General features: G+C 39.4%; 2 protein-coding genes across 4 annotated transcripts in view; both read right to left on the bottom strand.

Annotated features, from left to right (window-relative positions):
• bmpr1bb (bone morphogenetic protein receptor, type IBb) overlaps positions 1-12088 on the bottom strand; it is a 55257-nt gene extending 43169 nt beyond the window's left edge. The window contains exons 1-2 of the mRNA XM_072372255.1: positions 11922-12088; positions 8930-8999 (exon numbers count right to left, since the gene is read on the bottom strand). The gene's annotated coding sequence lies outside the window, so the exon portion shown is untranslated. The remainder of the gene's footprint in view (positions 1-8929; positions 9000-11921) is intronic.
• Positions 12089-12563: 475 nt separating this feature from the next.
• The window catches only part of pdlim5b (PDZ and LIM domain 5b), a 34874-nt gene continuing 19654 nt past the window's right edge, over positions 12564-27783 (bottom strand). The window contains exons 4-15 of one of the 3 annotated variants that reach the window (XM_072372697.1): positions 24006-24039; positions 21515-21537; positions 20652-20672; positions 20506-20532; positions 20000-20154; positions 19189-19216; positions 16675-16832; positions 14880-15060; positions 14559-14739; positions 13902-14022; positions 13692-13807; positions 12564-13574 (exon numbers count right to left, since the gene is read on the bottom strand). In XM_072372697.1, coding sequence (XP_072228798.1) covers positions 13485-13574; positions 13692-13807; positions 13902-14022; positions 14559-14739; positions 14880-15060; positions 16675-16832; positions 19189-19216; positions 20000-20154; positions 20506-20532; positions 20652-20672; positions 21515-21537; positions 24006-24039 — 1135 coding nt within the window. In that variant the 3' untranslated portion in view covers positions 12564-13484. Of the gene's footprint in view, positions 13575-13691; positions 13808-13901; positions 14023-14558; positions 14740-14879; positions 15061-16674; positions 16833-19188; positions 19217-19999; positions 20155-20505; positions 20533-20651; positions 20673-21514; positions 21538-23160; positions 23685-24005; positions 24040-27783 lie in introns of all 3 variants that reach the window. The other 2 variants (XM_072372696.1, XM_072372698.1) reach the window with 2 other exon arrangements.

The raw sequence follows: 27783 nt of genomic DNA, 5'->3' as shown, positions 1-27783 counted from the left end.
TCTTTTCTAATTTACATGTTCTAAATGTGAGTGACACAGAGCAATAGAAACCTGGGCACTGAAATGACACATTCCAGTTGTTTACAGACATGTAAAATGTAAAAATGGTATTCTGACAACTATACTAGTAATGTCCAAATGTTCCTCTTTGTGCTATCATAGCTGGTTCCAAAGAATTATTCAGTTGTCTGACCTACAGTTATTCGACAGTATATCAGTACAGTTGAATGACATTCAAGCCTCTGGGAACTGACGTTATACTAAAATCAAGCACTAAATCAAATAGCAGCTAAAAGAGATCAGTTCTGACAACACAGCCTTAAGCTTTGAAATGTTACCTTCCAGTCTCCCTTACAGTTTGTTATACTCTTCATCAAGACAAAGATTCAATGACATTTTGGACATTGATGACTTCCTGATGTCCTCCTTACAATATCAGAATGGTACTCTACAAGTTCTTTGTCTTTTTCTTAACAAATACTAATCACCAGCTAATACTAATCTGTTTTTTTTAATGATCTGAGCCGTTTCTATAGCAAAGCTCAGTTTGAAAGGACATAATAAATCCAAGTAAGCTATAATAGTGTCATTATGGCTAATCAAGTTTTTTGCTTTCAAGATAAAGTCATAACTAAACTCTATGCTTGCTTGATTGGCATTTTACCACTGACAGCTATTTGACAGGAGTCTAGCAGAAGAAAAAAGAAAAAGAACAGAAATGCAATCAACACGTCCACGATTATCAGTCTAGATGATAAAACTTTGCTCATTGCATTTACCATCGTCTGTGATCAAAGTCTGCCAAATTCTTTAGTTAAGTTATCCTCTGTTAGGCTTAGTGTCAGTATGAGAGACTGCAGCATGGACACAGCACACAGTTAAACAAGCTACGCAACATTAATTTGCCTTGCCAGCTCCACTGCAAAGACACACATGTGCAGGCACAAATGGATCAAGACAAGACATAGAAACAGATGTCCTGTCACAGTGTGTCTAATGTAGACAGACAGTGGGTGAGTGGGTGAAGAAACGATTGGACGCAGTGAGCCATCCATTCAACTCACAGGGGATAATGATGAACTTTGCTTACACTGGGCCCACAGTATAAACTTGCGCCTGTGGATAGTAGAAATACAGCTGCTTGGGTTTCTTCAGTAACATATCAAGTGAAACAACCGATCCAGAAAGAGCTTATACTTCAAAGTGAGCCTGCAAGTCTAATTTATGATGCTGAAGACAGATTGTGGTTGCACTTTTATTCAATAAATTAGAGTTATGGCATTGTTTATGAAGTACTCTTAACCTCTTAATCTGTTAGCATCGCATGTGTTCATAACACGTCATGCTATGAAAAAAATATAAGACATCGTGCTAAGACATAAAATGTGTTAGTATCACAAACATTGAGTTGTTTAGTTATTTTCTGGCTGGAGCGTCATAATTAGCTAGTGACATGAGAACAACATTGATCATCTCCTCCATAACTGTGTTTCCCAAAATGTCAACTTATATAAATTATTTACGTAATATTATTGAATATTTTTATTGTGTGATTGTTAACACCATACTAAACTATACAAAAATCATGGTAAAACCGCTTAAAACAATGAGCTGAGTAGTGAACTCTTGACTCAATTTATGGATACTGTTGTAGTTTTTAAATTATATTTAAAACCTTCAACTGTTTATTTTAGGTAGCCTTTTTAAATTTTTCCCCAGATGGTAATAAAGTGTTCAAACAAGTAAACTATGTAAATACCTTAGTCTGAGTTATCAAGCTTGTTTCTATTACTGGAATGCCAAGGGGCTGAAAATATTCAGTATGTCACAAAAAAAGGCAGGAAACACAAGGAATAAAAAAGAAAAATGCCCCCTGAGACAGATTGACCCCCAGGTTGAGAATCATTTAAAATGAACAACATTCTTGAAACTCAACTGAGCTTATTCCCTTCCTCATACATTTGGTTAACTTCACATGTAGTGAACTTGATGAAAACATACACACACTTGAACTGAGTGTGCCATTCCACACATGTTTACATAGACAAAGTCAGATCTTCAAGTAGAAACTCTGGCAGGCTTTGTCTTTGTCAAAAGATCCCCCAATCCCCTTCTATTCCTACACCCCCTCTCATCATTCTTACTGACCCCTGGGGAAGGTTCAATTTTAGGGAATAAACTCTAGCTTGGCTCAAGACTGTCTGTCTCCCTGTCTTGTGTTTTGCTTTGGTTTACTGCCCGAAGTAATATTCTTACTAGTAGACTGTCAAGCTACTATAAGAACATTCCCACAATACACTTGCGCTGACAGAAGATGAGTCACATCTTTCACTATCACTGAAACCTAATAACAGAACATTTACTGCAGGAGGACCTACATGGGTACAGCTAAAAGTGCTTATTGACAAGTGAAGAGCATTAGCTTCACGCTGTTGTTGACACTGGTTTGATTGATGCTTCATCCTCAGTCTGTCACTTGAGTGCTTTGGATGAGTCCCAATCAAAGCTGACTCAAGAAGCCGGAGTCAGGTCTGGGAAACAGCCATCACCATCCCGTCCACACAAGGACAGCGGCCAAAAAAACTGTGCTCCCCCTCTGTGTGACACTGTCAGCGTGACTGAGGCCCTACTGTCTGTGATTGATGACCAGGGTTCTGCACATTTCTGCAGCAGACTCATGCTAACTCTGTTGGCTGAGAGTCACCTCTGTTCTATTTAGTTTACATTACTCTTATTATTTGTCTGACCAACCCAGCTGCTGAGTGCATGTATGGGAGGGGTTTTTTCCATGCTCTCAGCTGTCCAGGTATGTGTAATGAAATCTTAAGTTTTGTTTTGAAAACCCTGGGAGTTCCAGTCATTTTCACATTTGAGGTTTTCCTCTCTGTTCCCCTATTCCCCCTTTCCTTCTCAAAAAGTTGTGCTCCCATGTATGGAACAGTCCACCCAAGGTTTCTTACTGTCTAATTTTCAGCCCTTTCAAAAAGTAAAAATAAACACAGGTTTTAGAAGGTGGGGAACACCCAGCATTTTGACCACGTTACGTAGAGAGGGAGAAACAGATCCTAATTGTAGACGAGTTGTATGTGCCATTGTGTTTCAACTAAGCATTTTCACTACATGTTTTCAATAAGAGTAACCCATAAAGCTACAAAAATACTGGCCTTGGAAACAAAAGTCACCCGTCTCCTAATTTTTTGGGTTATAAACATGTGCAGTCTTTAACTGCCCTTGATCTTTTGGAAAAGTACAACAGCACTACTGTTGTGTTGTCTATAGTGCACAGGTGGATAAACAGAGTACCTGTTCACTAACACTAATGCAAACCCTCTGCTGCAAACACACTCACCCAATAAAAATTGAGGGAGTGTGTGCAAAGACTAAAACAAGGAGGTGTTTGTGATGAATGCCTGTTTAAAATGCCAAATGACTGCACTCGACTCAATATGCAGATTTTTCCTTTTTGTCATCTTACTTCGAGTGTGAGTAAGTATGAACACAAGAATCAAAAGCCTTCAATCAGGCTGCCCATTGAGATTTTTCCCTAAAATTGAAATGACTGCTGATAAATACTCTCTTTTCTTGATATTTCAACACATAATGGTGGAACATATCTGTGTTGGCAAGGGGAGGATGAAGCTGAAGCATGAACTCAGTTCATTAGAGAGATGACCTAAACCACAGGTGAAAATGAAGCCTTCTTCTCTTGTCTTTGGTCTTTGTCTATTACTCATCTGATAAATAATGTCCATACTGCAACTATGGACTTATTACAGAAATCTGTAGTAACTGGCAGATTACATTTAAAACAGTCCATTTTTATTATCATTATCAATATTATTATTACAAGATTTTTCAAGCATATCCATATGCAAATATCTGCATTTTCAGATTAGCACACACAAAGCACATTTTCCAGAATACATACTGTATATATTTTAAATGATCTACAAATATTGGCAAAGAAATTGACTGCATTGGACTGTAGGAACGAAACTGATTACACAAAGCAAAAATAAAATAATATGAATGAAAAAAAATGCACATAAACACCAGATTTATCCAGTCCACCATATAATATAGGAAAGCATTTGAAAAAGTAATTTTTCACTATTTCTTATGTGGGTTTCTGTGTTGTAGGATTAATAAAAGTACTAAGTATCTCACCTATGCTAATGTATAGTATCAATGTTATCTCATTGAGATAACAGTCAATAGGTCTCAGTTTGGATAATCAGAAATAAATCCTGACAGGTGAGCTAAAGCTAAAAGCTTCATAGAGGGGGGCCATGAGAAGATCTATTTTTTTGCCATTTAAAACCACTCAATCCTCAAAAATGCCATAGTAGTTCAAGCAAGAGCTATATATGGATTTTTACAGATCGTTGTTTACACAATTTCCCAACCATAAAATGCTTGTGTAGCAACTCGGTCTGCAATCTGTTCCAACGTGGCCCAGTTTGCGTGGGCCCTGTAACTGCCTGTTGAAGAAGTGGTGCAGTCTAAAAATCCCCAATATATCTCTCACTAAAACTGCTATGAAACGTTTGAGGTGTAATCCATCTTAGATTACTAAAAATTTGCTGTTCTCACGTTCCCCTACAGAGTAGCTTTCAGCTTCAGCTTGTATGTCAGGAATTCTGTTGATTCTCCAAACTAAGAGCGCTCTGACCGCTGTCTACCGCAGGTAAAACTGACTATTAATACACTGTCTTTAAACTATCCTCTGATCCTTTAATAATAATTTGTGCATTCCAGCTTTCCGGCATTCAGTTGTATGTGGCAATTCATGAGTGACTGTAACTCCACATGTGCCGCTATACAGAGGAAATCAACAGCTGTAGCTGCTCTTGAACACCTGCAATAACAATCCAGGGTGTAGCAGGTTAGCCAGCAGCTACTCTGCCTCTCTCTTGTAATCCGATCCAACCCCTCCTCTAAATTCTCAGAGCCACCAGTGACCCGAAAGGCAAGGAGAAAAGCTGGTCTCTTCTCAGACTGGATAAAACGCGTAACTAAAGATGAGGGACAAATAATTGGTGTGGCCAACTCCTTTCCCCCCTTAGAAGTTAATTTGAAAAACAGAGAAAATATAGTCTGCGTTGAGTCTTTGAAGGCAGCAGTTTGAACTGTAAAGAAACACATCTCTTTTAAAATTGGACAATGTGGCAGAGAGACTGGGCTTCAGTCAATTTTGAACTATCACCAACTTTTAAATACTGATATAAAAACAAAATATAAAACGGCACACTGCCAAAGCACTGTGATCCGATAAACTGAGACAGCTGAGTTGTTTCCCAAGTGGTATGTTGAGGCTAGACACAACGCAACCTTAACTAATTTACTTGAGAAAGCATGTAACTTTTCTTTTAGTGATGTCATCAGTCTTCTGTGCCTCGTGAAAATCAAAATAAGGAACTTAATCACCATTATAAAAACACTGCTACCAAGGCTTACATTAGGCTTAATGCCAGTGAGTAGTATGTATAGTAAGACATTTAATCATCAGCATTTCGACATTTTCAAAGTAACTTGAGATAGCTAATTGAGAAATCCTGGTCTTGACTAAGTTTTGACCAGTTCTGTAAGGACCACAGAGGGCAATGTATCTCTATCAAAACTTGGTTGAGAAATCATTCATTATACAACTAAGGTAAGCCTGGAAAATCACAATAATGTACGTCAAAAGCAAGCTCCTGCAACAAAAATAGCTGTCAGATGCTGAAACTACCCTCTGCAACTTGACAGACATATGCAGCAAATAGGGGTTGACAAGTTCTGCAAACGGACATGCAACATACAGTGACACGACTCAGTGTTTGTTTACAATATGAGTTTGGTTAATCCAGTGTTACAGCCCTTTTCATGAAGTGTTGACATGAGTTTGTCACCTGTCACCTGTTTTGGCTGGCTTCCTAGTCCTGCAGCTGATGCCAAAACCCTGTCAGGAATTGCAATGAGTATTTTGTGCGAGTGTTCCACACAAAGCAGTGTGCTACTAGGAGCAACAGAGGATGAAAATACACACAACTGAGCAGTAACTCCTAAAAGTACTGTAGAGGCAGCTGACAAACATGAAACAATGTAGCTTAACAAATTTCTCTTCAACATGGGTCAAGGTAATATTGATCAAAATGCTCAGAAAAGGGAACACTCAGTTCTGCCTTACTTGTTCCAGGATGTGACTGAGTCGTCAATTAACATATTAGAATTGATTTGATGTGTCATTCTGAGGGCAAACTCACTTGATACGATCTATGCAAACCCAGCTTCTACAGCCACTGTAGCATCCTCCTCATCTTCCTCTATCCCCAGGGTTTAAAATGCAAAACTCTGACATCAGTGCATTTCCTTGCAGACCATCTCACAGGTACGACTAAAAATGCTCTCTGCACTTTCCTGAATCTACGGAAAAAAGGACACATATGAAACGCATTTCACAGTCTGTCATCAGGGCCTGAGAAGCAGGAATAACACGAACAAGACAGAAATTGATTTCATCTGTTTTCCCATCTCCTCTCACAGTCTGAGTGGAACTCGACGTCACTTGCTATTTAGTGGACAAGCATGAGGTTCCACTGCAGAATCGGATACGGTGCAGAACACGGTCAACAGTAGAAAGACTTCAGAACAAAGCTTTTCAGATCAGTCTGTTGAGAGAGCAAACTGTCAGAGGAGATCTCAATAATGTGTTCTTAATTAGGTAAAATAGAGAACCTCTTCTTCACACACAAAGGGGGAGTTGATGCAGAAACCTCAGCGCCATAAAACACATTTCTGTGTTCTTGACACAATATTATATTAGGAAAATACAATATTATATTAAGAAAACAACAGCTGGGTAAAGCAGATTGGATTGTTTAATTACAGACTTTCCCTTTTAATTGAAACAGGTGACTTGCACTGCGACCCTGGGTGGTCTTTCAGACCTGTCTTTTCTTAATAACCCAGTAAATTAGAGCACAATTATGGGCTGACTTCTACCTGCCTGTCAAATATGTGTGTATCAAGGATTGGTAGAGATTCTGTGTGTGTCTATGCTCAATGTTAGCTCAAAAGACAATATAAATCAAAGGCCCTCACACGATGAAATAACACACTATTTTTCATTAATCTTTTTTGCACAACCTCAAAATGCATGCACACTGACACACAGCTGCCTTTTATTTGCCAGGATCCAGCCGCAGATGGCGATACAGTGTGAACTTTAACACAGAGATTCTTGACATTCTTTCTGGGTGTGAGTTACTCTCCAACTCAAACTGATGCTTGGCTTCGGTTCTCTTTACTTTCCGGCCAGCAGGTCACTGTCACAGAAGGAGTCTGGGCGAGCCTCTCCCACACAAACAGGCTGCTATTGTCTTCTCTAGGTACAGTATCACTATTTTCCACAGCACTGCATTGCCTCAGCTTCCCGACTGTGTATTACACAAATCACAGTCTGCATGCTGGAGTTGTGTCTTTATTGGGCTTATTTGGTTGTTTATGATGGGTCTTGTACGGACAAGTTCATAGCTTAATGCAAAAGTGCTCAAAGCAACAATGATAGTTGAGCATTTATTGACCTAAATGATCACTTGAAAAGTTATCGCATGTTTATAACACCTTTCTGTCTGAACCTTTAAGTACCCAGAGAAGATAACTGATCCAGATGAAATGGATCTCTTCAAAAGATTCTTAAGTTTAGCACAAGCCTGCAAATGATGCATTGATCTGAAGCAGGTGTGTGGAAACACAGGGAAACATCTAAAACCTGCCGGATAGCGGCCCTCAAGGACCGGATGTGGGTATCCTTGCTCTACACTCTCTAGAGGTGAGCTGAATACCAGCCCATCTCAGAATCACCAACTGACTTGATATGCAAAACTTGGGACTATGGAGGGAAACTGGAGCACATGGAGAAAATATATGGAGACAGTGGAAACATACGACATATATACAGAAGTAAGGAGACACACCTTCTTAAAACAAGGCTAACCACTACAGAGCCTTGCAGCTTGCACCTAAATCATTATGAATTTTTATTGATCAACTGAGCCATGAGAAGTGAAAGTTTTTTTCATAAAACAACTTGAAGAAAAAAAAACTATTTTAAAACAGAGAACCAATGTAGAAAGTAAGCAGATAAATTCAGAGATTACAGCAAACAAATTTTGATACAGGTCAAGAAAAATGAAGGAAATGGGAATAGGAGGACTTTTTAAAGTTTTACTCATCTATTTATTTCCTTTTCTTTTTTTTTTTAGGCAATAGGTTTTCTGATGCACAAACGATCAGGCGACTTCGGACAGCCGTCTCAGTGGGAAACATTAATAAAAGAATTTGTCGAACATTGTTAGATAAAGTTGCTTCACCTTTCAAACAGAAAAAAAAAGACTTTCACAAGCCTAGCTCTGCCATTTCTAAGGTGAAATTAAAGCTTCTGATAGTTTCTAGAATTTACTCCACTCCACGTGAAGTTGATCTTATTCATTTCCGGTACTCCAGTCTGTAGATGGAGCCTGTGTCTCACCGGAAACTTTAGAGGAGAAAACGCGATTCTATTATAGTCAATGTGGTTTATTTTACATAGCCTATCAACATGCTCAGCACAAAGTCAATTAGCTTGCCACTTTGGAGGCCAATTGCTGCAGTGACAGCATTACAATCTCAAAATAAACAGACAAAAACACACAGAATGAGCTTTGCCAAATACTATATTCATTAGAGGGGAATTAACACAGTCTTTCTGATCAATACAGCTTTTTGATTTGTGTTACACTTTCTTCAGAATACTAATGGTATGGAACATCAACCGAGACCACAGTGCAATCATATGTTGTATTTTATCAACAAATCAAATTTTCACAATCGATGTATAGAAAATTATTAGTTATGTAACCGAACGCATGAGAAATGTTGTCGGTTAGTGCCTGACAGTTAGACTCACCATACGACCGTAAGGGATCGGAAAGCATCCTGTCACTGTACCCAGCCAGAGACCCAGCACTCGTCTTGCACTGGGAAAAAAAATAAAATAATGAATAAATAAGTTATCAGAAAGAGCTCATGTGTCTGCCATCTACAACTGAAAGGACCAAGACTAAATTTCAAGCTCAGGTCATTTCCCCACTTTGACTTTAAGCCAATCATGTAAAGTACCCCTTCTCCTCTTCTGTACTTCGATCTTCAATCACCCCCCCAGTCATCCTGTACCCTTTTCTACTTTTTTTGCCCCTCTCTTTCTCTAATAACAGGATGTCTGCTTTCTCTCACATGGTCACTGACCTACCAGGCAGAGGGCAGACCTGCCAGAGGCTTTAAGTAATTTCTGTTGCCTCCAATAGTCTCTCATCAGCAATCATGGATGAAACAATAAGTGGTGCATCTGTACTTGTGCTTGTTTAATTAACAGAGGGCAGAAAGAAAAAGATTACTTCTAGAGGAAAATCAGCTGTGCTGTGCTTGTTCTTTCAGTTAAAGCAAAAACGTGAAGATGATAATGATGATTTTAAAGTTGAAACTCACACTTAGTTGAATTGAACAATTTAGAGTAAAAGCAACGACATTGTTTGGTTTTTATGTCCTTCAGAATGTCTGGGAGAAATCCATGACTGTTAATGTTATATCAGTGAAAAAGAAACCTTATGACTACAAGACTGAATGCTGAATATGAGCACAGGATGGAAGAGCAGGCATGAAATCAAAGTGAATGGCCTTTGGAAAAGTCATTCTTGTAGCAGGCCTTGATATTAATTGCTCCTCTATCAGCGTGTGCTCATAGAAGAGAATAAACTAAAAGAAATCAAGAAAACATATGATGCTCTAGCAGCTGGAAAAGATGTTTAAAGAAAACATGTGGGACTGAATCCATGACAGTTTGTATCTCGACAAAGTGTGTTTTTATCATTTATCCCCGTGCTCACATTACATGAGTGTTCTGAGAAACTGAAGCCATTTCAAACAAAAAGAAAGTTTCACATCTTTTAGCTTTTCTGGTAAAAACCTCACCTCCCTCCCACAAATTGAGTCATTACCTGTAAAGACCTCAAATACTGCTCCTATTGAGCTTGTTAATATGCAGCAAATAATCTCCGCCTGGATTGGCTTGACTCACTTCCTGCAATTATAAGGAAGGAAACTAGGGGTGAGAGGTCACGACTTGCTAAGTTTAGCCCTGTGGACAAACCCAAACTCAGGCCAGTATCTTCCAAGATAATGAGTATTTCTTTTTATGTATTCATATGCATTATAAAGTGAATGACTTAGTCTATGTGAAGGTGCATGTGTGAGCGTAAGCCTGCTGGTATGCTCAAAAAGGCAATGGGCTTTAGGAGGAGCAGGTTCCTCCTGCAATTCAGTTAAATTAAATTTAACGCTGAGGCATTCATTTTCTATAGCTGTATTTTAATCACAGTTAAAGAAAATTTAAATAACTGATACTTATTTGTCCTTCATTTTTTTTCCATTTTGAAGGTTCCATTAAACTATGGTTAGAAGTCAATGAACAAGTTCATCATTTTCTGGTTTACTATTAGCCTTAATTACACTACAGAGTTCTGTGAGGACTTAACTCACAGACATTTTCAACAGACAGGGCTGCCTTCATGCTGCCTAAGAAGAGGAATACTCACACACCATGTGCTAGCCATCAGAGTCAGAGAGCCCAACACACTGAAACACTTGAGGAAGGAGTCTGCGGTAGACCACAAAGAGCTGCCTTGCCAGGCACCTTCACTTGATTGCCATCCTGACCAAGCAAGTCAAAGGATGGGAGTTATTCCTGCCAGGGGCAGCACCGGGGCAAAAGCTGGGTGGTGGTCTCTTAACTCTCTCTGTGTTTAATGTTACCCCAAAACCTTCAATCAGCCAAGCCTCAATGAGGTTCTCTGTCTTGTGGAGTGTATGAGGGCTGCCGAGCAGTCAGTCAGCACCACGGAACCTGAATGAGGGGCAGCAGGTACCGTATCATGCCCTCTGGACGCAGATATAAACACAGAGTGATGTCACAGGCATCAGCTCTGGCTTACATTGTGATTAAATGCAGAGCACTAGGTTTTTGTGTTGTGCATTAAACAGTTCAATATTCCCACTCACCCCCCTGTCACTTATACACTTGCAGTTGCAGTTACACAAATTGACAGACATTAGCACTCAAGAAAATGTAAAATTTCTGCACACATTCAGTTCTGAAAAATAAACAGTAATCAGGAAGTGACAATAAGCGGATTTGTATAGTTCTTCATCTTCATCTGCAGTTAAAGTTGGCCCACGGTGCCGTTCAACAAACTGATAATTCAATTTTTGAGGTCAACAAGGACGTCAAGCTTCAAAGATATGGAGAATAAAGAGGGGTGACCACTTGTATCTGTATGGCAAGTGGGCAAACTGTAAGTGGAGATTAAGACAAAGCAACATGATAGCAATAAGCTCAAGAACACCCCAAGAATCATGAAGTGAGACTGGTTTATCGACCACAAGTCTTGTATTAAAAAATAAAAAAAGTACTTTTGATCCACGTTTATATAAAAATACGTCTTTCAGACTTAAAGAAGACCTCGATGCTTCATAACTTTAATGATTGTTGTCAGCAGCTCAAAAATCAATTCACTGCCTATCGATCAATAATTCATTTTATCTTAATCTACACACGCGACTCCCGCTTGGCTCAGACAGTCAGATGTACTACACGGCGACAACAGCACCAATTACTGATAAGCGTAGCAGTCACCATCGTCATCATCCTCATCCTCATCATCACACACTCCACCAATAACACCGTCTGGAGTCCCGCTGATCGGCAGAAGCTGCTGCAGAGCTTCAAATACTTCAGCTGAATTCTAATGAAGAGCAGCACGGAAAACAAACTCCGGAGCCCTCTGCTTTCACTGGCGGAAGCTGATCATCAAACCACAAGAGCAATAGCGCACGAGTCTCCTTACCGTCTCCTTTTGGCCTTGAAAGCAGCTCAACGGGATCCCAGTTTGTGTTGATTTGAACTCTTCTGCGGTTTCTTTAATTTGAACGCGTCCCTGTGACTCGCAGCAGAGTTTTCCAAGTGTAGGCTACCACGGGTTATAGGCTCGCGTCGTTCCCCCCGCGCACAGCTCCCACCTCCGACGTCTTGGAGAAGTGCACGTGAACAAACCCGGCTCGTGGGAAGATTACAACATATTACAGCTCAATATATCTTAAATGTGCGATTGCATGTGGTGGAGCTGCACGGTTTACCTTCAATATACACGAGGCAGCTCATGTTCTTGGCTACCAAGCTTTCACTGAATATTGACCGTTACAGCCAGAGATTTACAATGCACATAACAAGCCATGATGCATCCATTATTTTCTCCACTGTACTGACAATATAACAATAATACTAATAATAATGAAAATCACGATTAACACGCACATAAGCAGGTGATTTCTGTTCAATGTTTCGGGCAAGTGTCACGTGGAATTAAATAAGGTAAACTGTTATTAAAGTACTCAATGCTGTGCTTATGTTTCAAGGAAAACTATACAAAAACAAACTTCTCAAAATAATAATAATTTTTAAAAAAAACTGACTCGACTTTTTGGATGAATATATTATAAATGATTTAGGTTTATTGAGCAAATTCCAAAAAAAATAAATCACCAAAACATGATGCAACAAAGTCCTGGTGGGATGATCATGGAATGAAATCTGTCAAGAGTGGAAGGTTGAGAGAAAAACAAAAGCTTTTTTTAAATGCATTTTAATGCCAGGAGTGAAGTAAAAGAACAATTGAAGTTAAAACTACTTGATGTGTATGGGGCTATGAGAAAGTCTTTTAGAAGAAAAAAAACAACTTAAAAATCAACAATAAAATGGGACCTAAACAGTGTAGAATGTACTTGCTTTCATTTAGCCAGGATGATTAAATACCATATAACTTTAAAACAACAATAAAATAAAAAAATTATACTAATAATAACATTTTTCATTTAATTTCCAGAATATGTTGACCGTGTGATCCCTGCAAAAAAAATAAATATATCATCTCCCTAAAGATAAATAATCCTGATTTCTGAAGGTTGCACTGACTTTACTAATGCATAGCATAGCTTTCCACATCAAAATATTTTCTAGTATGTGACCCCGAGGGGGCTCAGTAGGTCACTGCAGAAAAATCTCTTTTGTTGAACGCAAACACCTCATCGAGAGCTCGAGACACATCTAGCACAGTTACAAAGCCCAGCCCCAAACGTGAGTCTTAAAAGTCTTCCTGCACCAATACAAACAGTGCATTTAAATGTACTCAAATTAGCATATTCAGCTACAAAGTGATATGAAATAAGGAATGAGAACAGTAAACTGACAACATACGACAAGAAAAAAATTAAGCTTACAGTAGAATCTTTGCCCAACCGTTAATCTACCAGAATGCACACGCAAGTGAACCAGATCCGAAAATATTTAACATCTGATAAATTCCTGCAAACCGACACTGTTGTCTTATTCGGTTTATATTCGTAAGGGCAGGTCAGATGTTGACAGTGTGGGCATGTTTCTTGCACAAGGCCTTGTCTTTTTTGGAGAAGAAAGCCTGACCTTCCAGATTAGTAGAGCAGACCTGTAAAGAAAGCCAGACATGTTTAGTTTAGAGAAGAGTTTAGTTGCTCACGCTGTTTAGGTAATTATTTGTTTTTTAAGGTGATTTGTTGCTGTGTGAACTGTCTTCTGAACCTACCGCACACACAAAACAGGTGTCATGCCAGGTGAATCCAAGAGCCTCCAGAAACTTATCCCCTGCCTCAATGGGGAAGTCACAGCCATGGCAGTTGGTCCCAAACATGGTGTAGTAGTCTGTAAATTAGTGTATTGATGATGTTACCCCATTTGCTTTATAATAAGTTTTCTTTATAACACCTAGCTTCGTATTGACTGCTTCCTTCTGTACCTTTTTCACAGTATGGCTGTCCATCCTCCATGTGGAACATGTTGCCTCTGATTGGCTGTTGGCAGGCTACACAGATGAAACAGGACACATGCCAGGTCTGTTTCAGGGCATTCATGACTTCCTGTCGGTAAAATGGTAAAAAAAACAACATTAGAAACCAGTTTCGATGCTGAATTACACTAATATCTGACAATGTGCTTTTCTCCAATAATTTTGAAACAGAGCCAAAATGTGAGAATCTGAGAGGTTTATAGGTTATTTTCTAATTATGAGCCACTGAATGCAATTTATTTTAGCCTCTTTCCACTTCATGCCAAAGAAATAATTCTCATTTCTTCCACAGTGACTGAGAGTGCAGCTCTAAAGAACTTAGTGAAAAGCTTCTACATGTACAAATAATGATTCCTTCTTTAATATATCAAAGTTATTAGTAGTGGCAGTTGCATTAATGTGCGTTCCTGTTCTTGTTTGAATATATACTATACAACAGAGAATCACATATAAACTCAAATGCACATTGACAGACTCAACAGCCAGCATTTTCTTTGTTTTTAACTGATTAAAAACAAAACAAAAACAAAAAAAATCACAAGTATTAGTTTCCAGTTAAGGTATACATAGGCAGAGGACAATCTGGTTTTGAGGTTTTGAACCCACCCCGAGAATCTTCGTCTGGCAGCGAGCGCAGCTGGGAGCGAAGAACTGCTCATAGCAACGCACGCAGTACACCTGGCCCTTCTCTTCCACAAATCCATGGTCTGCCAGGGAGGAGTGGCAGTGAGCACAGTTGAATTCCTCCGGGTGCCATGACATGCCCATAGCCACAAGGAATGGGCCCCTTGTGAGAGCAAGAATGGGACATAGGATTATTCAAACAGAAAGCTTCAAACAAAGTTCTTCACGGTATTGAATTGTCTAGTTAGTGAAATGTTTAATTTTTCCATGGTCTGTTGTAGAAATGCAGTTTCCCTGACTTACCTGATGACGTTGCTGCACTTGCAGCACATTGGGGTGCGCGTACCAGCTGGGATGTGTTCAGCCCTCTGCACCAGGGAGTTGAGGTCCTCTGGATGTGGCTGTGGAGCGGGGCGGTCTGGTCCTTTTAGAGCTGGACCTCCAACTTTACCAAATGAAGGAGTTGCTCCAACTTTAGGAAGACCTGAAGCAAAAAAAAATGGATTGGGTTTGTGTTTTCCAACGATCAATGCGCAACACTCCGTTGGGCTGAGTCACCCCAACTTTCTCATACAAGGGATCGGTTTTTTGCAACAAAATTCAGAGACACATAGAAAAAAAACCTCTCACATGTTAAAAATTATTTGGATATATTTGGATAATTTAATAGTTTTTTCTTCTTTCTCAGTGCAAAAATGATTCAAGATGGAGGTCACCACCCTTACAGGAAGTGCTTGAGTCTATGGTGATAGGGAACAGTAACGCTATTAAAAGGGATCATCTAAATCAGCTCAAAATGCAAGGTGAAATGCATATGAACTTTTTTATTTATTTACAGGATTTTTGTGACATCACACCTAGTCTATAAGACAATACTGTTGTCCAAATGGATGATAAATGCCTGAAAGGTTTGCTTGCAGATCTAAATGACATTTATATTTTCGATGCAGTGAAATTGTTAGTCAATAAGAAATGTGACAAATAAGAAACATTTAGCTGAATGTCATTATGTCATTAAAGCACAATCAAAACTAAAACTAAATGTTATGCAGTTACATTATATCAATGCAAACTTTTACATAAGACATATATGTTTAAACACATGGATGAGGGAGTAGAGGTGTTTCTAGTAATGCAACTTTTTGTGTAGAAGACCGTAAAGAGCCAGAAAAAAACCCAAAAATATTCTGGGGGTGTTTAAAAACACATGTGAAGGAGCTTCAGAAATGGAGAAAGAGATTTTAACAGGTAACCAATGCTATTTAGTATAGCTATAATTAAATTAAAGTAAAGTAAAGTATTAAAGTAACTCAGAACAGGCACAACGCTTCCTAGATTTGGTGCTTAATTGGGTCTTTAAAAATGGTGCTGGTAGTTAAATTCCCCACATATTTCATTCATGGGGAATAAATGATTAAATGAGTAAAACTGTTGTGTAGCACATTCCATTAATCAGCCCCCCTCCATCCAGCTACTATGAGATATGAGCTTGTTTACTTGAGCTCAAGTGTGTGTTAATCTGATAAACAACCAACAGAGAACCACTGTGTTCTCCTGCTTTCTCCCTGTGGTGCAATTTAGCAGCTATTTCTTGAGGGAAATACATTAGGGCACTTAGAGCATCTGTTCACATATGAGAGCATACTTTTTTTTTTGGTTATATTGCTAATAATAACCTGCGACTGATACCTTTCAGCAAATATTTACACTGACTAGCTTAGGGTCTTGTGGTAGGAATTGCTCTATTTCATGAGTTTTCACACAAAATAAAATCCACAATACTGAATTTAACAATCCATCTGAGTCACAGGATCTTGGGAAAAGCCAATAATCTGAGCTTATTAAGCGAATACCTTTAGTTTTTATGAAGCCCATAATATTAAATGTTTTAGTGTCAGGTATTAAACCTGCTATAAATGTTACAGCTTAGCAGCAGTGGTTTAGAAGAATGGAGCTGCCCTCTGTAGGCTAAAAGAAGCAATAACACATGGCAAACTGTGTCCTGGCCGAGGCAGAACCCCAATAATTTCAGTGGCAGTAAAAAGCAAACGTAGAGGCAGAACAGGTGAGGAATCCTGCACTTTGTATGTTACTGTACCTGATAGGCCTCCAGGCTGGAAGGAGGCTTTGTTCTGGGCAGCGGGGCTCTTAAATGGGGAAGCTGGGGCAACATTCCCATTTCTGGGAGCAGATTTGGAAAATGTCTTCGTTGCAGGCAATGTGTGCATAACAGGGATGGCTTTGTCGACTGCCTCACTAGGAGACAGATACACAATTCATATAAATCCCAACAAACCACACATACACAGTCTCAATAAACTTTATAAGTCGAGCCAATTGTTTTTCTGTCTACCAATACAAACATGATGCTCACTGTCTATGTTTCAGTGTTAATAATAATGGAATCTACCAGCAGATAAGCAAAATTAAAAAGCAGACTAAACCTGAAATAAATGATTGGTTAATATGACCTGCAGGCTAGTTCTTTCACTGCAGGCAAAAAATCCTAAATAATTATGGGGCAATTTTAAATTAATGATATGCACTGCCGCCTACTGTCCATATGTTTCCACAGTTAATGACATAAGGAAGCAATTACAGGAGGTGATGCCACAGTATCTGGTGTACATGTTACTCCCACTTGGTTCATTTCCTTCATCTTCAACATTTAGCAGCAGTTAAAAACCAACACTGTAATTTTACTAGGCTTTTTAAGTGGTTGTGGCTTTATTTCTCCTGAAACAAGAAGGCCATAGACACTATGATGCAGCAGGGGCCCGTTTTACCCTCTTGTTGCAAAATCTTAAGAATCACAATGTCTTTCAAAAGGAATAGAGGAGCACTAGTCTTTCTAGTCTATTACGTAAAAGATTTCACAGCTTTCCTTTAAAGCTGGGCCCTCTAAACATCTATCGAACTCTTTCCTTTTTATAAGCAGCCTTTATATTACTGGATCAAAGCTGCCAGCCATTGCAGAGAGGTATGCTGATAGCCATGGATGGTAGGAGATAGCAAAGGCTTTGCATCAACAAGTGAACAATCTGTAACCACAAAGTGCTATAGATTTAGTAAATAAGAAGGTCTAATGTGCTATCAAGAATTTAATTATGGTTTTGATTCCATCTTGATGCAATTTCTTTCTCTTATCCAGTGTGTCATGTATTCCTGTTTGAATAAGTTATAAAGACAAAGAAGAGCCACACCCTTCTTGAGGGTGAAAAGTTTAAACAACGCATCAAAAACAACTTCCAGAGGTAGAAGTGATTCATATAAGGAGATGCCTTAAATAATGCCAGTTTCTGAGTATGTAAGCATTTTAAGCTCTTCTCTTCACAAAATGGAATTGACAGGTCGACTTCCTTCGAGCAGACAAAAAGAAAATAAGGAATAAAAGACAAAGTAAAAGCAGTAAAGAAAAGAGTTTATTGTGGCAAAAGGATGAAAAGCTGACAAATGGAACTGCCAAGGTTAGTGCAGAAAATAAAGGGAAAAGACAGAGCCGTGCTGAGAAAATCAAAGAAGAGTACAGAAGAAAGTGGAGGCTCAAGTTCACACAAGAGACTACAGAACTGCAAATAAGCTTTTAAATAATTCTACACTGTGTATAGATTTGTACATATTTTCTGCGTGCATGCATCACTTTTACATGAAAATAATTACATGTTACCAAATAAAATGTACCTTACAACAATGTGAGCATGAAGGTTTGATTCCTTACTACAACAACAACTATGCAAGTATACAAAATGAGGCAATGTAATGGTTGAAATTAAATAAAGCATGAGACAAAACAAAGCCTTTACAACTACACATTTAGCACTCGCGCTGAAACGCCATGATGCCAGTCTCTCAGCTTGTTGTACATGTGTCCAACAACTTCTGGATCCAACTTGTTCAGTCTGATTTGCGCCACAAGAAAGCATTTTAGAAATGAAAAAGAGAAATGGAAAAAGTTGGACAGTTAAGAAAGGAGAAATATAGTAAAAGATAACGCAGGAAATACAGAAAAATACAGAAAATAATATTTTTCTCCCTATAAGAGAAGCCCACAGAATAAAATCTCACTAACAAGAAGAGCAAGAGCAAGATTCTCCTTCTAGCAGGACTGTTGTACCCACTTATATTACCACTTAATAACCACAGCTTCCAGAGAATGACACATTAATCATTTGGTGATTTGGTGCGGAGGACAGTCTGTGTTTTACTGTCGATCAAATCGACTTTAAACTGAGAACAGCAGTGGTAATCACAGCCTCTGCCGACTCTATAGCTGTCTCCACTCATCTGTCTTCCTCTGAGAGCTCTGAATGTGGTTTCTTCAGATTAAACCTTTAATTAAGCATGATCCTGTAGGGGCATAAGATCAGGAAATCAAAACTTAACTCTAAATCCCAGACCCCAAGACATGCTGTTGAGAGGATTTTGATGGCCAACTTTAAATTTGAAACCCCTATGACCGAGAAATATGACCGAGTCATAACAGAACTGTTGCTAAAACACATGCATTACTTCCTGCAAATGTAATAAGATGACACATTTGAAAGAACGAGATTGGCCAGGAAAAAACACATATACTCTAAATGAAGTTATTAGAAAACCACCAACCACTTACTTCTTTCCGCTGTTCTCTGGATTTTGTTCTGCATTAGAGAAAAAAAAAAGACCAATGAGAATATAATAAAAGATATAACAAATGGTCAGTGAGAATATGAACGGACAGACTGTTAAAACAATATTTCTACTGGTTGCAGCTCTACATCTAATTCAACATACTCCAGGCTCACCTTCTGAAAGTAAATTTGAAAAAGAAAGCGTAAGCACTGTAAGCTAGACATGGTCTATTTTCCAAGCATTAATTGCAGCAGAAACACCATCAAGATTAAATACTTTACATATCTCACACCAGCTTCATAAAAAGACAAAAATGCCTCTTATCTCACTTCCTTTAAATGAGTTATTGCTGATGTCAATTTGCATCTGAACAGATTTACACACACATGCATGCTCGCTCCTTTGAGATGGAGGAAGGCCCAGAACCACATCCTACTCATATTTTAATTAACAGATAAAAGAGAAACATAAAATTAATGGACAATTCTACAGAGATGAAAGCTTTCTTCTGTCATTTTAAAAGGAAACTATAAACGACTGTTATCTACAGTTGAAATGTAGTTTTCACAGATGGATAATCAAAGAGATAAAGAACACAACTCAGCTCTTAGAAAAAGTTCTAAGGAATCTCTGCCCTGAAATTGCAATCACATCTAAAATTAACTGATTTGCAATACCGTGCTTAGCTGTACAACACTTCCCAGCGATCAAAATCATTTCCAGCTAGCTTTAGTAAACACAGGTAATGTGTCTCTTGAGCAAATTCAATTTTCCTTGAAATCTGATGTGATCACCGTGAGATTGGTACACACCATTTTCAGTACCGGTCAGCTGGGCCAGGATGCGGAAGGAGCGCGACTGGGAGGTTCCCGTTCTGGGGTGCCAGTCCTCCGTGTCCTCAATCAAACGTTTCTTGCTGGCATCACTCGGTGGGGGCGTGCTATTATCAGGCTCCACGGCAGGTTTCCTATACAGCCACAGCAACCATGACATAGTATAAATATACACTTAAAACATTTAAGTTTCCAGCTGTATAGGAACATCGCTGCTCAACAACTAGTTTGTTACTGAACTAATTACTTATGTTAATAGCAGAAAAAAAAATTATTTACCGCAGGTTATCAATGTTACAGTTTAGAAAAGTACTCCCACTCTCCACTCACTGAGGGATATCATAGCAACCAACACACACAGTGCACGCAACACATGCATATTGAGCAATAAGTGCTCTGCTCTCAATGCAAATCTATCAGACTGGTGAAGCTCGTAGATACATGTTTCACAGTGGGACCTGACATCTATTACGTTTAAGAATTACCTCCTAGGTTTAACTTGAGGTGGAGTTCTGCAGGTGAGCAATGAGAATGTTGAGGACAATGTACAAAGACAGAAACGATCTCAAATCTACAGTCACGTAAAGTGCTAAAAACACTGTGACAATGCACTGCTTTGATCTTTACTTACTTAAGAATTTTCTCTGGCTTGCTAGTTGAGAAGAAAACCAGAGTAAAAGTTAGCCAGGAAATAAAGAATTATGAAATGCACTTGAAAAGGTCAAGTCATCGCAATGGCAGATAGATTATTAATAGTGAGGAAGTGAAAAGAAATTAGATAAACTATACTAAAATGGTGCATTTAATTAAATCGGCAACATATTAACATCAGTGTGCTGCACCACAAGATGGGAGTAATGCGCTTTAAACATCAAGGCTCATCTTTTCCAAAAGCAATATGACCATGCTCTAAAATGCAATGATATTTATTTTGAGTATTAACATGCACAGTTTAGTGTCCTTGTCCTGTCTAAAACTGGGAGTCAGTTTACTGCCAAAAGTATGTGCAACTTGTCTCAATGTAGGCGAGTGTTTAAAAAAGTGGCAAAAGTCAGGCTATTCTTAGCCAAAGCAGAATATACTGGCAGCGATTTTACTGGCCTTGAATAAACATACTGACACTAGTAACAGATAAGCCAGACAGATGCAGAGCTGAGTGGCACTACAGTGAGAAGCGCGAGTGTGCTGACAGCTCAGGGTGTAAAGCAACAGCTAGCACAGATGCACCTGAGAGAATGAATGAACATTATGAGCTGACCCCCACTGGGTGTCCGGTTGGGTTTCTGATGCTGATTATTCACAGGTTTGTTCAGACTTTGAAATAAGTGAGTCACGTAAGTTGGTGAGCAGGAATGTGAGGTTTGTGAGGGTTATCTCCAAGAGGTACAAGCATGCCTTTGGTAATCATAAACCATAGCAATGTAGAGGCTATCGTCACATTCCACATAGTTAGCCTGCTATTGCAGCAGCCATATTTTGATTCATGGCACTAACTTGGTGTTTGTCTCTTCCTCATCCTGTGAGCAAAGAAAGGGTACATGGAAAAGAATTGAAGCCAAAAAGGAGAATAAATAAAGCAGTTGGGGAAAACAAGCACAGTCCAAACCCCCCTCCTGAGAGCATGTGCATAAAGAAAACCACAGAAGCAAAGCATGCAGGTCAAGACACAAACACACACGTACACACACACACACACACACGATTAAACAAATATACAACATCTAAGAGCTGACAATATAAGGTTTGAGACAAAAGAAAGACTGATAGCAAAGCAATGCAGCAGCTAAAAAGATACTTTTAACAAATTGTTTTGTTTTCTGTTTCTTACTCTCTGTCATTTCCCACAAGTTATGAGACCAAAACCAGAAAATATTCTAGAATATCCCTGAACAGACCATGTTACAACTACAGATTTTGCAAAGTTTACAGACGTTTTGGTCAGTTTCACACATTTCAGCGATAGAAGTCCAATTTAAACCACTGTGGTGACTTAACGCTAATAAATCTCTTCTTTTTTTTTCCCTGAAGAAACAGAAAAGAAGAACAAGTGTCAAAGTGCCGACTATAGCCCAGTCAACTGTGAGCCAAACGGTGCGAAAAGCATGCAGATGAAGCCCAGTCCTGCCAAACTTTGCTCTGGCTGACTTGTTCATGAAATTTCAGTTAACTTTTGTACAAATAACTGCATTGCCTTTATCAATTTTATATAAGTATTATTATCTTTTTGGACGAACACATTTTTTTTTGCAGTAAATCTAATGTAACACTGACAAAAGTTACACAATCTCTTTTTCATTTGGCTTGAATTCAAAATGTACCTAAAGCGATGCTGTGGCCTTTGGCTTTACAACTAAATCTAAGATGTTAAAAACAACAAACGCTCAGTGAAATGCAGTTGATCGGATATGGAATATAGGCTCTTTGTGATAAACAGCAGGTGGCATTAAGCTAAAACAAAAAGACTGGAGAAAAACTAAGAGGAAATAGTGAAGGACATCTCTCTTATTTTCATACGGCTCTTGTTATTCACATCAATGAAACTTCCAATTCTGCAAAAGTTATCACAATCAGTTCAAATAATTGCAGAAAGCAATTATGTAATACTTTTTTACACATTTATTTGACTCTGGTTTCCAGGAGCAAAAGGGTGCCAGGATTTAGGACGATTAGAAACAAAGTTTACACCAAAAGCCCCGTAAGGGCAGTGTTCATCCAATGTCTCTTACAAATATTTAGGCTGCTGCATCAGTTAGTATGGTGTCATCATTCAGCTCCCTCTTGCTCCAGTTGCCCCGAACATAATTTAAACTATTTATAATAGGAGCCTCAGATTTCCCTTGTATGCAGCTGTGTGAAAACATAGACGATGATGGGCTGTTTCACTATTTGCTTTTCAAATGAGATACATATTTTGAGGTAAGGTGTAATGGGGCATGAGGTAACGGGAAGATTAGACCAGGGTATAATATTTTCTTTAATGCATTCTTTCAGACAGACTGCACCGCAAAAATGTCCACCAGTCTGCTGCATCTGTGAGCTAAAGTTCTGGGCCTGTTGATTAATGCAACGACATTTCTTCATAAAAAAGACATCATGTAAGAGAAAACATGTGACAGCTGGGTTGGATTAGAGTTACCTACCCATTAACATGCTCTGTGAGCCCCTGGCTCTCCAAAAGACCCCGCCTCTGTCCCATAGCCACCTCACAAGCATTGACATTGGAGTATAGGTTGATAGGTGTGTTATAGACGGAGGGCTGTGGGACATTAGGATGGGAGGAGGGGGCTGTCACTCTGGCTGGAGAAGATGAGTTAGATGAAGAGGAAGAGGCAGACGGGGAGGTGAAGGTAGAGCAGCCAGGGCTGGTTTTGGGGAGGGAATTTGCTGGAGCTGGGTCTGGAGCAGCAAGGCTTGACTTCAGCGGAAACGGAGGCTGCGGTGGTTGGGAGGGGGCGGCTGGTGTGAAAGCTGATGACTCAGAAGGAATAGAGGCAACTTTGGGAGCAGCTGGGGAGGATGAAGCTGTAATCCCACCGCTGCCCCCCCCAAATGGCCGAGCTGTCTTGTTGTATGCAGGACTGGGCTGATTTAAGGGCTTGGTGTATGCGGTGCTTGCCGCAGGGTGAGTGATTGGCACAGGCTTAATGATCTCTTGAGGTTCATCCTGGATGAAGGTGAAGACAAACATGCACATACAGCAAATCCACACACACAAAAAAACAAAACAACTCATGCATGTGACCCGGCATTGGCACCGGCACACCACAATCACATAAAAAATTAACTGTGATCTCACACCGCTGAATGAATGAAAGCTTTGCCTGTGCCATACAAGTTTAAAGGTGCTCTCAAATGTGGCATCTCAGGTCAGTTATACATGCCAAGTGAATTTCAGTCCTGAACTAATCTCAGAGGGGGACAATGATGTAAACATCTATGATAATCAACAAAAATGCATTTTTTAAATGAATGTATTACTTCATACCTTGTGCTCTCCATCTTTAGAGACAGTTGAGGGTCTGTGAAGACAGAAGGAGGATTATATAAGTCATTGTTCATGTGACACTTTACAACATTAGTTTAATATTTAGCAGCTTTGAGAATCAAGGTTCAGTCTATGGCCCAATCCTGGTTTTTACAAGCTGTAGAAAACCTAAAGGATCATGTTCTTCTCTCACCGGTGTGTGCCTCATTTCTAAGGTCCTGCTCAGACCTACAGTGGCTTCAGGTTCAGAGAAGAAGAATGTAGTGCAGCCAAACACAGTTTAAATGAATGCCCTCTCACCAGAATACAAATTCAAGTCCAGGATACTTTTTATTTTAGAAGCTGTCTTACAATTTCCATTATTTTTCTGTAGAAGATACGTAATTTATCCAATTATGTTTCTTCAGTGTCACAGTAAAGTTAAACACTCCAAAACGGGAATGGTTACAAATGAAACAATATGTGTGATAACTGAATATATTAAAAAGGTCATCAGGAACGAGTGCTGTACTACTTAACTGTTCAGCCTCTGGAAATTTAAGTGGCTGAAAATAGATAAATGCAATTTGTAAATATGGTGCTAAAACTCAGCGGTGTGTGTGTGAACACACTGTATATTTAAGCATATATCTGTGCCTGAATTAGTGCTGGAGTGCAGCGTACATTTGATTTACACTTATGACTAAAGCAGCTGCCACAGTTTTAACTCCAGTGAGAGAAGAGGGCGGCCTGCTCGTCTCTTCTTCCTTCTTATCTTTCTCTTGAGAGGTTCTGGAAATTGAAGAATTTGCAACATCCCTCTTTGGTTTTGTTCTTAATATCCTCAAGCACCGTTAGCCACAACATTAAAGTGTCATACCTTTTATACTATTTCTTATCAATTAATGCATATCATAACCACCATGCAATTACTTAACAAGTCTGTTGGGTAACTTAAAGATCTTATAACACTCTGCTAGTGAAGAATTAAAACTCAGATGCAGAAAAGGAGACAATAAGTGAACAGAAGTAATGAGTCCCTCATTACTCATAAAAACAAAATAGAACAAAAGCGAAAAAACATATGCTGAGTGAGAAAGGCTGGTTCCGGATCAGCCACAACAGTATGTCCTCTGGCTCCCTTCCTGTCTGTGTGTCTCCTATCAGAGAAACAGTCAACAAACTCACACATTTCCTTTCTGACTAAGCTGAAGTGCTAACTGAGCCTTAAACCAGGTTGTAAAACAGCCCCACCCAACAGGCCGATGCTGACGTCATCCCCATGCTTCCATTTACAGTTTTCCACTTAACAGCTAATATGCACTCTGCCTATTTTCCAAAGAGCTTCTCCAATGTATTATTGTGATTGCTTATGGAGAAACACCACATGGTGCCAGTGAAAACAGCAAAAGGTTTAGAGATCAAACAGCACAGCCCAGTTCAAACAGAACCCAGTCTATAATGAGACAGTTTGTATCTGCTATCAGTGTCCCAGACTGGGGCAGCTGGGCGGATTCATTCTCTGTCTGTATTTTCCCTGAACAAACTGAAAAAACACTTGCCAGGGTGGTCCCCTGAACATCTGCTCAGCTCAGACCTTCTGCTGTCCTGCTGTCCTGCTCTCTGCACAGCTGGACCTACTTTCTCATCCTAAATGAAGGGACAACTGTGTTGCTCTACCTTTCACACTGAAGCAGACATTTGTTTAGAACTATCCCTTCATTATCCTTATTACAGTCTATAATGGAGTAGTATCGAGAAAAGCCACGATCACAAAGGGGACAGTGAATAGAGTGATTCTAGTAAATTATACGTAAATACCCAGTGAACTTGAACTGAACAAATAGAATTGTAATTTAAATGAAATTATATTCAGCAATTTTTTGTTAATTTTGTTCATTGAGATAACTATATCTATAACTGATAACAACAATTATTCATGCTAAAAATTACTAAACTCACTTACAATCACAAAAGCAGAGCTTGTTCTCATCCTTTGAGGTGTGTCTGACTGTAAACAGTACAGAGAAATCCTGCTCCTGGTGAAGAAACAGTCGAGTCTGTCTTTTCCTTCCTGCTGATCTAATCAGGATGCCTCACGTTATTAGATCACAGATGCAGATATCTAAAAAAAATTTTCTCTGGACCAGATTCATACACAAAATATCCAACTACAAGCTGACAAATGGTGCTATAAATAAGTAAACATTAGATCAGTTTGACAGCAGAAGACTATTTGGAAGAGAAAAAAAAAAATGGAGAGTGTGGTTTTCATCAACACAGACTTCTCTGTGTACCCACCCTGTCACATGCGCGCACACACACACACACACAGAGCTCCAGCATAAGAGAATGAGGAGGTTAACAGGAGGAGTAAGCCTGAGAGCAAAGCACACTGACGCATTTCCACCCTGCCTCTGTCTCTTTGAGGGCCAAGAGAAACAGTCTGGCATATGGCATTTGACTGAATGATGGAGAGGCTAACAGACACAGCTTTCTCAGCACAGATCCCTGCCTTACCAGCCTACATATCCATTTTTTCAGCATAAAAGGAAAAACAGCACACATATCAGTAGCCTTGCATTTTTCCTACTCTACTTTCAGATGCAGTTTCAGAAGCAAAAAAACACTGCAGACTGAGGAAAAGTTCATCTGATCTGCAGTAACCATGTGACTCTCATCATCTGCCTCTGCCTTTTGTTTTCATCCCTGGTTACAGTTTTGTTTTATCTAATTAAAATAAAGCAGGCTGGAAATCAGAACTCAACACAGATATCATAAGTTATGTGGGATGACAGGGCTGAGTGCATTTCAATCATGCAATTACATTATTCCAAAGCCTTGTCGACCAAGATCGACATCTTACATTTAACTTGTGTGATAAATGCTTAAACGATAAAAGGGGGACTCGGCAAATACAACATAGAGAAGAAGAGAAAAAGAAAGTGCAGCAGAGAGGTGTGTTATTAGTTATGGGGAAGAGGGGGGGGGGTATTTTTTTTTCCTATTTTTATTGCAGTTATCCTATGCTTCTGCTTCCTCTCTTTATATGCGTCTCTAAAAAGAGGGTTTCGAACCACAACATTTACAGTGACAGTGCTAATATTGACAGAAATATGCTATACTGCACCAGAGTAAACGCAAATCAGTATATAACCGGCTTGGCAGGAGCAGCCGTCGGTTGCCTGGATACTTTACAGACTTGACTACTGCTCCCTCTGCATGTTTGCTGTTACAACCTAACACACGTTAGGTTGTAATCCTGTGCTCTCCCCCTTATCAGCAGTCACATGTGTTCTACTGACTGAAGGCATCAATGCCATCAATTTCAGGTCAGTGAGGAGCTCAGCTCCAAAACAGCTCCTCACTGTGAGCTTGACAGCTCCAGTCATGTGCGCTCATCTTGGCAAGAAATTTCTAGAGAAAAAGTTCATTTCAGGTGCATTTAAATGCATTTAGCAGCCCAAGGTGAAAAATTGACTGAAGAGGGCATCAAGGGTGATTTCCTTGAGGTTAAATCACTGCAACCACAACAGAATAAACTACCCTCTAGTTTATGTGTCTCTCAAATGCAAGTTCAAGCAATGTAAAAAGCCCCCCATTTATTTATTTATTTTCTGTACTTTTCTTCTGACCACCCCACCACATCTGGCTAAGGCAGCCAGGAGTCAGTGGGGGCTCTCTGCTGCATTGGATTGTCCTCTACTTCACCCTGTATCACCATAGCTTGTTGGGTGTAGAGTGGCTGTGGCTATATATGAACATGTCTGCAGATTGAATCCAGAACACCCGAAGAGTT

The sequence above is a fragment of the Leuresthes tenuis genome, unplaced genomic scaffold (assembly GCF_036924035.1).
Source record: "Leuresthes tenuis unplaced genomic scaffold, fLeuTen1.0.hap1 SCAF_19, whole genome shotgun sequence".
Taxonomy (NCBI): Eukaryota; Metazoa; Chordata; class Actinopteri; order Atheriniformes; family Atherinopsidae; genus Leuresthes; species Leuresthes tenuis.
The sequence above is the reverse complement of the archived record's forward strand: the minus strand, read 5'-3'. Positions and strand labels throughout refer to the sequence as shown.